Here is a 12818-nt window from a genome sequence, read left to right as displayed (position 1 = left end):
GCAAGAGATTGAGGTCTCCTTCACCACAATTAGCATCTCTTGAGACATGCCTCTTCATCAAGGTCACCAACACCTCGCCGCACCGCAGCTTCGATGGCACCATCTGTACCAAAATGGTACCAATGCAATCCTTACAGGAGCAACTTCATGAGTCCTCCAAAAGGAGTTGGTGCTTATGTTGCAGTCGCAAACAGCACAAGTACCTCCCTCTGCACCAGTACCTACCTTCCCAGCCTGAGTATCGCTCCACCGAGGACTCCAGTACTCACAGTCATCACAATTCTTCCTCACACTCCACATCAGATCGATACCGAGATGTCAGTCGGAGCTCTTCCAAGCACCGCAGTCACAGATCTTCCTGTCGGTACTGTTCCAGATCAAAAGACCACAGCTGTAAACCTGCCTTGACTCATAAAAGAACTGACTATGATTCAGATCTCTCGGAGCCTATATACTCAGATCCAGAATTCTCTACACCAGAAACCTATGGTATTACCCCTGATTCTTCTCCTCCACGTCTTAGAGACATAAGTCTCCACCAGAGAAGTTGTCAGTTACCAGATTCATATGCTAAAAGGGACATGCCCTACCAGTGAAAATGGAATCTGACTCTCAACTAGAAGCAGAACTGTATGATGCCTTGAATTTTGAACAGGCTTCAACAGACTGCTTACAATTTCCCTTTAATCATCTAATGAAGGATGCCTTATTTCAGAATTAGGAAACATCTCTACTTGTGTCTGTGGCTCCTAGAAATCTTGACTATCTTTATAGAGTCCAAGCAAATCCAGGGTTTGATAAACCTCAACTGCAACATCAATCCCTCTTAGTTGAATCTGCTCTAAAAAAGATCATCCTGCACTAGAACATATGCTAATACTCCACCTGGAAGAGAGAGCCATACTCTGGACAAATTTGGTAGATTGTTCTATGAAAATTCCATGGACAAATTTGGTAGACTGTTCTATCAAAATTCCATGCTTATGAACCGTGTATTCGGCTATAACTTTTGTATGACTTATTTATCTTAAACAGTCCAACAGTTGGCTGCCTTTGATCAATATCTTCCTACTGAGGTTATTGATCAATATCAAGAAGTCACTCATAATCTCCTTGAAACCACAAAGTTCATGGCTAGGTCTGTTTTTGATGCATTTGATGCCACTTCCAGAGCTTCAGCTCTGTCTATCGCCATGTGTTGACAGGCTTGGTTGTGGGTCTCCAACTTAGACACAAATGTACAAGATCACCTCGCCATATTCCTTGTCTAGGAGATGAGTTGCTTGGTGATATGATCGAGCAAGCCATGAAAAAAATGACTAGGCATGGACAGAGTATGACAACTTTATCTACCTCAGTCTTCCAAGCCCCAGACTACTAGATGATATTATAATTCTAGATATCTGTCAACAACTTAAGAGACGCTATTCTCAGTCCATATCTTCTACTAAACCTCCTCCTCAAAAGCGCCTCAGACAATAGCATGCCCAGAAACAACAAACTCAGCCTCAATAAAAATCTACTCTGTATTTTTGACTCCCTCATCTAGAGACTAGTCATCGTTCAATCATCTCGTCCTTCCCTCATCCCATCATAGGCCACCTTACTCTTTATCAACACAATTGGATCCTGATCACCACTGACAACTGGGACTTAAGGGTCATAAAAGAAGGCTATGCTCTCCATCTTTGCAAATTGCCTCCACTTCCACATAGACCTCCAAGAAATTACACTTTCCACACAGACCTCCAAGAAAGTACACTTTCAACTCTCAGCAGACCTCTCTTCTTCAACAAGAGCTCTGAGCCTTCTACAACTGAATGCTATTGAGCCAGTACCTCCTGAGCAGAGGGGTCGGGGGTTCTATTCCAAGTATTTTCTCATACCAAAGAAGACCAGAAGACTGCGCCCAATCCTCAACCTCCGAGCCCTCAACAAGTACCTAATCAAAGAAAAGGTTTGTATGTTATCCCTCAGCACTCTCTATCCCCTCTTAGAGAAGAATGACTGGCTCTGCTCTCTGGATCTCAAAGAAGCATACATGTATATTCCCATTCTTCCAGCCCATAGCAAATACCTCCCATTTTCAAATAGGAACTCATCTCCAATACAGGGTGCTACCCTTTGGCCTAGCATCAGCACCCAGACTTTTCACAAAGGGTTTAGTTGTAGAGGCTGCAACACTCCACTCTTATGGCTTTCCTGTATTCTCTTATCTGGACGACTGGTTGATAAAAGCATCCTCACCCCCAAGTGGCTCAGATAGCAATGCACTATACATATCTTGGAACTTCTGGGATTCGCGATCAACTACCAGAAATCCCATCTCCAACCAACCCAGACTCTGGAATTCATAGGAGCGTTGCTGGATACAATTCAAGCTCATGCCTACCTTCTGCAGTAGAAGCTTGACAATCTAATTCGCCTCTGCAACCAAGTATGAAGTTAAAGTAAAAATACACTTTTGCACTGTTAGTACTGACTTTGTAGATTACATCACCCATCTGTGCGAATATCTGCCTGCTGTCCCTGGAAACACCTGTTACAGGTTTAGTAATAGTGCTGTACATGTATGCTTGCCTTAGCTCTATATTAAAATGGATTTTGTAGCTGCCTCATTAGTAGCATGGCATAAAATCTTGATTTCCTTGGATTTTTTAATGATGTTCCCATATATTGAACTAAAATATTTGTATTTCATAGGTATGTTTATGTACAAAGGACATCCGATAAAGCAGGTGGACATCTTAGGAACAGTGGTTTATAAAAAAGAGAGAGAGAATTTTTATAATTATGGAGGTAAGATAAGTTGCTTGTTCTGTTTTTTTTGTGTGTTTCATTTTTCTTGCTGTTCCCATCAAACAGATGCTTGAAAGTTGTAGGAATTCATTTCTAGATACAGTATGGAGAGAATAAATCTTTCCTTGCAGATTATGATAGCACACTCTTGGCCCAACAAAGGTTTGACTTTATGGACCAAACATTAAGGGCTCCTTTTACTAAGGTGAGCTAGCGTTTTTAGCGCACTCAGGAAATTACCACGTGCTACACTTCTAGAACTAACGCCAGCTCAATGCTGGCGTTAAGGTATAGCGTGCGCAGCAATGTAGCGCGTGCTATTCCGTGCGTTAAAGCCTTAACGTGGCTTAGTAAAAGGAGCCCTAAGTTATACATACATTTTTCACTCTAGTTTTCTCTTGTTTGCTCTTTGGCGCATGGAATTGAGTGAAATGGTACCACGAGAATCTTATTCTTAAGGGATTCATAAGCATCTTTTCATCCTGGCACTAGGATTTTGTACACTCAGGGCTCCTTTTACGAAGCCGCAGGGTTAGCGTGTGATAAAAAGTCACAGTGCCATTACAAGTATGCTATTTTTTATTTATTTGGTTCATTTTATATCCCGTCCTCCCCAACAAGTTCGGAATGGGTTATAAAGTTGACATTCATAATGCATAGACAAATGGGTTAAAATTTACACTTGTACAGTAAATATTGATCTGCTTAGGTTGACATGCACTGAGAGTCAAGTTTAGTATAAAATTTGGTCATCTTGAGTTCATATACACAGAGTTTTATCATCTTAAGCTCACATATTTAGTTCAGCGTACATTAAGCATACATTTAATTGGAGAAGAGTGACTGGATAGTCGGTTAAATTGAAGGAGGAGTATGGTGGATGTGATAGTCCATTGGTCCATCACAATAAAGAGGACTAAAAGGTTCTGGGGTGAGTATAAGCCCTCAGGTAAGTAAATCACTGAATACCTCTATACAGGTGGCAAAAGGGGGCAATGTCTAGAAAGCAGTATATACTAATGCTCGAAGTATGGGAAACAAGATTATGGATCTAGAAGCTGTGATGGAAGAAGATGAGTTGGATATAGTGGCAATCATGGAGACGTGGTTCACAGAGAACCATGACTGGGATGTAGTTATACCGGGCTATAATCTGTTCAGGAAAGATAGGGTTGGAAGAAAAGGAGGTGGGAGTAGCATTATATGTTAAAGATCACATTAAAGCCACACAATTGCAGGATCTGAAGGGCAAGGAAGAGGCACTGTGGATCAATTTGGAAAGAGGGAATGGTGAATATATTTACATTGGTATGATATATAGGCCTCCTTCACAGATGGAAGAAGTGGACAGAGATTTAGTAGCAGACATTGAGAATATATCTAAAAAAGGAGAAGTTTTACTAGTTGATTTTAACATGCCGGATGTTGATTGGGGTATCCCTATTGCGGGGTCTTCTAGAAGTAGGGAGATCCTGGATTCTCTACAAGAAGAACTGTTCTAGCAGTTGGTAATGAAACCCACATGGGAAGGGGTCATTCTGGAAAGTGTTTCTGATGTTACAGTGGGTGATCATCTGGCATTCAGGGATCACTGCGTGGTATGGTTTAATATTACGATGGGTATAGAGAGGTTCTAGACTTTAAAAAAAACTAACCAGATGGGGTATTGCATCAAGGAATTGTCTGGATGGGAACGTCTTGAAGGAGTTTAAATGCAGTGGGCAAAACTGAAAGGAATAATTGTAAGAGCGACAAACCTTTTTATGAGGCAAATAAGTAAAGTAAGAGGAAAAGAAGGCCGCTTTGCTTCTCAAAAGTAGTAGCTGAGAAGGTAAGGAATAAGAGGTTAGCTTTCATAAACTACCTAAGATCACAGAAAGAGGAAGACAGTCAAAAATATCTGGAAAAATTAACAGAGGCTGGTCGTGTAGTCAGGAAAGCAAAGATGCAAATGGCAGAAAAAATAGCTAAAATGGTAAAATGGGGAGACAAGATATTTTTTAGATATACTAGTGCTAGGAAGAAGTGCAAAAGTGCCATTGTGAAACTCAAAGGAGAGAAATATGTAGAAGCTGATAAAAAAAGGCTGAATTGCTTAACAAATATTTCTGTTCTGTGTTCACAGCTGAAGCACCGTGAGCGGGACCACAGAAGACAAAACGTGAATAGGGATGGAGATGTAGTAAACCCTGATCGATTTTCAGGGGCTTGTGTTTGTGAGGAGCTAGTTAAAATAAAAGTAGACAAAGCGATGGAGCCAGATGGTGTACATTCGAGGGTGCTGAAGGAACTAGGGAAGTTCTGATGGCTCCGATGACTGACCTTTTCAATGAGTCTCCAAAGTCAGGAGTGATACCGAAGGACTGGAGAAGAGCGGATGTGGCCCCTCTCCACAAAAGTGGAAGTAAGGAAGAAATAGGGAATTACTGGCCGGTAAGTCAGACTTCTTTGGTAAGCAAATTAATGGAAACGCTTTTAAAACAGAAAATGTGAAGTTTCTGGAATCCTGTGGATTACAGGACTGGAGGCAATATGGATTCACTAGTAGTAGGTCTTGTCAGACAAATCTGATCAATTTCTTTGACTGGGTGACCAGAGAATTGGGTAGAGGGAGTGCGCTAGATGTGATGTATTTAGATTTTAGCAAAGCCTTTGACAGTGTTCCACACAGACGTCTATTAAATAAACTGAGTGCCCTCAGAATTGGTCCCAAGAACTTGTTGAGTGGAAGGTGGCAGAGGATAATGATCAATGGAGATCGCTCTGAGGAAAGAGATTTTATCGGTTCTGTTCTTGGGCCTGTTCTTTTTAACATTTTTATAAATGATATTGCTGCAGGGCTGTCAGGTAAGATTTGCTTCTTTGCGGATGATACCAAAATCTGCAATAGAGTAGCCACCCAGGATGGTATGAATAATATGAAGAAAGACCTGGCGAAGAATGGTCTGAAATTTGGCAGCTAAGAAATGCAAGGTCATACATTTGGGCTTCATAAACCAGAAAGAATGGTACAGTTTAGGGGGTGAAGAACTTATGTGCATGACAGAAGAGCAGGACTTGGATGTGATTGTATATGTGATGATCTTAAGGTGGCCAAACAGGTTGAAAAGGTGACGGCAAAATCAAGAAGGATGCTAGGTTGCTTAGGGAGAGGTATGGCCAGTAGGAAAAAGGAGGTATTGATGCCCCTATATAAGACTTTGGTGAGATCTCATTTGGAATATTGTGTAGAATTCGGGAGGCTACACTTCAAAAAGATATAAAAAGGATGGAGTCGGTCCAGAGGAAGGCTACTGAAATGGTGTGTGGTCTTCATCATAAGGCTTATAGGGACAGATTTAAAGATCTCAATCTGTATGCTTTGGAGGAAAGACGGGAGTGGGGAGATACGATGGAGATGTTTAAATACCTATGTGGCGTAAATGTGCATGAGTCGAGTCTTCCATTTGAAAGGAAGCTCTAGAATGAGAGAGCATAGGATGAAGCTAAGAGGAGGTATGCTCAGGAGTAATCTAAAGAAATAAAGGGTGGTAGATGCGTGGAACAGTCTCCCAGTAAAGGTGTTGGAGACAGAGATTGTGTCTGATTTCAAGACAGCCTGGGATAGGCACGTGGGATCTCTTAGAGAGCAGAAAAGATAAGTTACTGCAGATGGGCAGACTGGATGGGCCATGTGACCTCTATCTGCCATCATTTATATATGTTATTAAGAGGATACTAGGGAAAGTGGTTTATCGGAAGAGGTAAGTTTTTATTGCTTTCCTAAAGCTCAGAAGCCTTTTGAGAGATCTGATATGATGAGTTGGTTGTTTCCAGTAGCTTGGTAGGAAATGGGAGTAGGATCGGTGGCTCCAACTCTGGAGTTGGAGGGCACGACCGGGGGTGGAGGGTATTTGCAGACATGTTTCCTCCTGGGAGTGAAGTGGTCGATTTGGGACGTAAGGAGGAATCTTGGCTGCTATGAAGCTGGGTGCCATGTTGTGTAAGAATTTGTATGCTATTACTAAGCTCTTGAAGATACAACAACTGGTAATGGGTAGTCAGTGGACTGAAGATAGCGCTTGTGAGACAGGGTCATGAGCGCGGAGGTTCTTTAGGAGTCTAATTGTGGTACTTTGTAAGCGTTGTAGGAGCTGGAGATTTTTTTCTGTCAGTCCATTGAATAGTGTGTTGCAGTAGTCCAAAGACTAAGGCAAAGAGAAGTTGGGAGAAGTCAGGTTTAGAGAAGTAGTTTCTTTCCTTGAGCTGCTGGAAATAGTAGAATGAAGAGATTACCTCAGAGATATGGCAGGAGAATGAAAGGATAGAGGGATAGGTGTAGGTGCAGTGAGTTTTTCAGATCCCAAGGAGTTCTGTTTTAGAGGCATTTAGTTGTAGTTTGAATTGTTATCCAATTTTTTTTTTTATTTCCTTGAGACTGTTGTGAAGTTTTGTAATCTGGGAATTGGTGGCTTTTTTCCTAGAGAGAAGGTATAGTTGGATGTCATCGACGAAGGAGTGGATCTGAATGTAGTGTTTATAGGCTGTATCTAGGACAGGTTTGAAGTAGAGATTGAATAGAAGAGGGGACAGGAGAGCTCCCTATGGTATCCCATATTTGATTGGTTTTGGTTTTGATAGGGTTGAGTCCAAGCAGTACACTTTGAGTTCTTTTACTCAGGAAGGACGTGAATCAGCGTAATGCAGCATCTTGAATCCACTTCATGCTATCATAGAATAAGTAACCATGTGGCAGTGTATTATACTTTGTATCTCAACATCTGTATTTCTTTTCATTTCTGCTGCTGGCATCATATGATGACTCTGCTTTTGGAGACTTAAATTTCACATTTCATTTTTCTTATTACATAAGTGAAATATGGTTTTCCAGAGCTATATATAGAATCCGTAGCATGTTCAGACATGTATTTAGGGAAAATATAATTTGGTTCTCAGATGTGCTTTCTGAAACATACAACTCTCTATTTCCTGAATAATTTCATCTCTCAGTTCCTCTATATCCTTTTTTTTTATACTTTTAAAACCTTTTCTTCTTCCCACTGAATATATGTGTTCTAATCTTGCAGTTTTGCATGTTCATTTACATTAGCAGTTTCATGTCCATAGTCTTATCTTTTACCTTTGTAACCACAACTTGAGGCACACAAAACAACCAGTTATGATAGCGGAGTTCAGCTCATTACATTACATTAGTGATTTCTATTCCGCCGTTACCTTGCGGTTCAAGGCAGATTACAAAAAGGATCTATCTGGCCATTTCCAGAGGAATTATAGAATTGTTAGGGAGTAGTCAACTTGGTTCATAGAGATGAAATGGTTCTTATGGCGTTAGGTTGTTTTAGAGAGAAGGGAGGTGTTAGGTTGGTTTCGATTGTTGGGTATCAGGGATTTTTAAAATAGTATGGTTTTTATTTCTTTTCTAAATGTTCTATAGTCGGGGGTCATTATCAGCAAAGTAGAGAGTTGGTGGTCTAATCTCACTGCTTGTGTGGCCAGGAGGCCATTATACAGTTTTTTCCTTTTGACTTCTCTGATTGGGGGGTATGTGAATGGAGCATGGGTTCTCCTTTGTCTGGTTGAGGTGGTTCGGATTAGACGGTTGTTTAGGTATATTGGGCTGTTGCCGTTCATGGATTTAAATAGGAGACAGTAGAACTTGAATTGTAAGCCAGGTGAGTGAAGGTACGCCTCGGTGATGTGGTCATGTTTCCTCAGAGAGTAGATGAGTGTCACGGCTGTGTTCTGGATTGTCTGCAGTTGTTTAATCATGGTCGCGGGGCAGGGGAGATAGAGAATGTTACAATAATCTAGGAGACCCAGCATTAGGGCCTGGACTAGGATCCGGAATTGAGTTTTGTCGAAGAATTTTCGCACTTGTCTTAGGTTTCTCATGATAGCGAAGGATTTCTGTATTATTTTATTGATTTGTGGTTGCATGGTACAGCATCTGTCAGTCGTCGTTCGGAATGTGGTAGAGTTGATTACTAGGTTTGTAATGGATGGTGTCTTATCATTTTCTAGGAGAACGAATTTTGTTTTTTCTGAGTTTAGTTTCAGTTTGTGGTCTTTCATCCAAGATGTTATTGTTTCTAATGTTTTGTGTATAGTGTCTGTCATAGAGGGTTTTTAGTTGATCAAAAGGGAGAAGAATGGTGATGTCTGCGTAGCTGTAGGAGATCATGTCTGATTTATCTAGACAGGTGCCGAGGGACGCGATGTAGAGGTTGAAGAGTGTGGGGGATAAAGGGGATCCCTGAGGTACGCCACAGGGGTTGGACCAGGGTTCTGACTTTTCGTTGCTTGATTTTACTCTGTAGGATCTGGGCTTTAAGAATCCTTGGAACCATGTGTTCACTTTATTTGTGATACCAATTGCATCCAGAATTTGTAGAAGAAAGTTATGGTCAACCAGGTCAAACACTGTAGATAGATCTAGTTGTATGAGGAATATTTTTTTTCCTGTACTGAGATGTTGTCTAGCTGTGTCCAGGAGGGATCCTAGTTCACATCCCTGATTGTTAGGTTTCATTAATGCAGTCAAGCAAATGGTCTAGTGGACCAGGCACAAGTGATTTTACAGCCAAAACTCTGGTAAAAAGGGAACCCTTTTTCTGTGTAGCTGAAGTAGACTTCTTCTTTCATCTTAAGTGAACAGCTTTCTGAGTAAGTATTTGGAGGTGGCCAGCCAAGTGGCTTTATTCAAACCCTCTCCCTCACTAGTGCTGACTGATTCGCTGATTCAAATCGATTCGCATTCTTAAAAAATCAGGCTCACTGATTCAGTGACCAACCCTCCTTCCTATACCTTCGGGCCTCCTAAAGTGCAGCAGCACTCTGGCAGCGAACAGCCTGTCCTAAGCACTGGCTCTTGCTGGCCGTCCACTGCCGCTGCTACTCTTGCTTTAGGGGGCAAAGGGGGGGGGGTCAGTCGGGAAGTGCTGCATAGATGCCAGCACTGGGTACCCTCAGCTCCACAGATTTAGGGGGCTCCCCGAAGGCCATCATGTTTCCCCCTTCTGTCTAGTGTTATCTGGCTTCTCGCCTGGCCTCCCGGTCTCACCCTCAAAATTAATTACGGCGTGCAGAGGATCGCCAGTGCAGTAGCGATCCTAGCAGGCTGCCGTCAACCTCCGCAGCATGTTCCCTCTGCTGCGGTCCTGCCCTTCCTCTGATGTCACATCCTGTCCTATATTGGTCTGGGATGTGACATTAGAGGAGGGGCGGGACTGTGGCAGAGGGCGGAGGTCGAAGGCAGCCTGCTAGGATCACTACTGCACTGGCGATCCTCTGCAAGCCGTAATTAGTTTTGAAGGTGAGACCAAGAGGCCAGGGGGGAAGCCGGACGACGCTAGAGAGGAGGAAACATGCCGGCCTTCGGAGACCCCCTGGTGTAGAAGTACACGGAGGGAGGGAAGGGGGGATCCAAAGAGACGAGCATATGCCAGACTGAGGGGGGAAGGGGAAGAAATAATGGGTCTAAAAACAGAGGAGAAGGAGAGAGATGGTGGACAATGGGAGGGAGGGAAGTAAATGAACAGAAAAGGAGAAAAGTTGGACCCAAGGGATGGTGTGGAGGGGGGGGGAGATAGAAAATCTGGATAGGAGGGTAGTTGGGAAGAGATAAGGAGAGATGGTAGACCCTGGGGAGGTGGGGAAGTAGGGAGAGTTACTGGATGAAAGGGTAGTTGAGAAAAGGAGAGATGGTGGATCTGGGGATGGTGAGACCCATTGCTGCAGCTGCTCTTTCATTTTTCAGGCCACGGGCAGCATGAGTGAAGTAAACACGCTGCCTTCCACAGCTAGAAGCTTTCCCTCTGCTACTGTTTCCTGGTCCCGCCTAAGCACGAAGCAGTAGAAGAGGGAAAGCTTCACTCAAGCTACCAGTGGCCTGAAGAGTGCAAGTGCACTGCCTTATCAGATCACATGGAATAGAGGAACGTGGGGAGGTGGGTGTTGGAAAAATGCTGGACTGTAGGAATGGAGATGAAAAAAAGGAAAGATGCCAGACCTCCGGGGGAGGGAAGGGAAAGGGAAGGGAAGGACAGAGATGGAAGATGGATGGTTAGCACGGAGAAAGACCCTAGCAAGTGAGTTATCAGAAGACAAACAGAAACCAGAGCCTGGGACCAAAATAATTTGAATAATGACCAGCCAACAAAAGGTAGAAAAAATAATTTTATTTTCTGTTTTGTGATTACAATATGTCAGATTTGAAATGTGTATCCTACCAGAGCTGGTGTTAGACTGCAAACGTGAGCTAGGACTTAACAGAGAGAGGAAAAGTCTTTTTTGTTTTATTTTGTTTATACCTCAGCGCCAGTGTGGGTAAGAGAGGGCAAAGGGGGTGAAGATGCTATAAAATAAACCCACCAGGTTGTTTGGGAAAAAAAACCCACTCAACTGGGCAGGAAAAATGAATCAAAAAATCGATTTCAATAGGCTGAATCAAATCAAATCGAAATATTTTTTTTTTTTTTTTCTTTTTTCCCTGAATCGGGTAGCACTGTCCCTCACCACAATCATGGGTCAGCCAATATTCAAGTTAGGTGGTTCCAAACTGCCAGATGTAACTGAGGCAGAATTAATTTCTGACAATATGATGAGTTTCATAGGCAAGGTATTCTTTCATGGTTGTATCCATTATTTTTCCTCAGAGCTCTTCAGGAACAAAAGAAGGCTAGAGGCCTATTAGAAAATTGCTAGCTGTAGCAGAGGACATGAGCCCACACTCACTGTACTCACCTTTCTCTTAAAGCAGGGTTTTTCAACCCAGTCTTTGGGACACACCAAGCCAGTTAAGTTTTCAGGATATCCATAATAAATATGTTTGAGAGAGATCTGCATACAATAGAGACACTGCATGCAAGTCTCGCTCATGCACATTATGGATCTCATGAAAACCTGACTGGCTTGATGTGTCCCAGGGTCTTTGTTGAGAACCCCTGTCTTAAAGGCATAGATCCTTTTTTCCCTGTCTACTGACAACTACATAGATTATGTGGTTTAGTATAGATAGAGTTTAAGGTTAAGCAGCGATAAAGGACCTGATGTAGACTTTAGATCACACCTGTGCTTTTGTTTGGATTTAAAAATTCTCTGTGCTTCAAGATATACTTTTTGAAGTATTTCCAACACCAAAGTAATCAGACTGTGATCGAAATCTCAGCCATTCCACAAACCTGCTGGGGTACTGAAGGGACAAAGTACACCAGAAAGAAATCTACTACACAAATAACAGCATTTCTTGTAAGAAAATATCTGATCTTGGAAATGCAAGTGAAGAACACACATTGCTTTTGACTATGTACAGTATAGTGTGGTTAAGAACATAACAATTGCCATACCAGGAAAGACTTTTCATTGCTTCTTGCCAATACAGTTCTACTTTTTATCTTCTTTTTTGCTTGTGAGCTACTAGTCTGCCCCACCTGTCATTTCCTTGGCATCAGTCCCTCTGACGCTCTCAATGTGGCTGCTATACGAGATCATTTATTCCTTAGAATTTGTGCTTCTAAGCTGCTCAGATAAGGGAGTAGCTGAGCCTATTGTTTTGGTCTGTTGCATGAAGAATCTGTAGTCTTGCTGTTTTAAGGAAAGCAGAATTACTGGCGTCTGTGAGCATAATCAAGAGTCACTGTGTATAATAATAACAGTTTATATACCACAGGACCATGAAGTTCTATGCGGTTTACAAGGATTAAAATATGTTACAGATTGAGTAGAATTAACAAAGTTCAGGGTTAGTGATTAACAGTTCTGGGGATCAGTTGTTGTGGACTAAGATTGTATAGGTCAGTTACCTAAATACTTCAACAACAGATATGTTTTTAGCCATCTAGAAATTCCATGTGCTTCTAGTAGATAGAGAATTACCCCCCAAGTGCCCAGGTAATAAGACTACAGTAAAACCTTGGATTGCAAGTTACTTGGTTTGCAAGTGTTTTGCAAGACAAGCAAAACATTTTATTAAATTTTAACTTGATATACAAGCATTGTCGTGCAATACAAGTACATACAAC

The 12818-nt window shown here is 42.1% G+C and overlaps 1 protein-coding gene across 3 annotated transcripts in view; it reads left to right on the top strand.

The window, feature by feature from the left end:
* STN1 (STN1 subunit of CST complex) overlaps window positions 1-12818 on the top strand; it is a 109091-nt gene that overhangs the window by 32712 nt on the left and 63561 nt on the right. For all 3 annotated transcript variants that reach the window (XM_033941268.1, XM_033941266.1, XM_033941269.1), the window contains exon 3: window positions 2704-2799. In XM_033941268.1, coding sequence (XP_033797159.1) covers window positions 2704-2799 — 96 coding nt within the window. The remainder of the gene's footprint in view (window positions 1-2703; window positions 2800-12818) is intronic.

This window comes from Geotrypetes seraphini, chromosome 4 (assembly GCF_902459505.1).
Source record: "Geotrypetes seraphini chromosome 4, aGeoSer1.1, whole genome shotgun sequence".
Lineage (NCBI taxonomy): Eukaryota > Metazoa > Chordata > Amphibia > Gymnophiona > Dermophiidae > Geotrypetes > Geotrypetes seraphini.
Note: the sequence above shows the minus strand (reverse complement) of the source record. Positions and strands in the feature narration are given on the sequence as shown.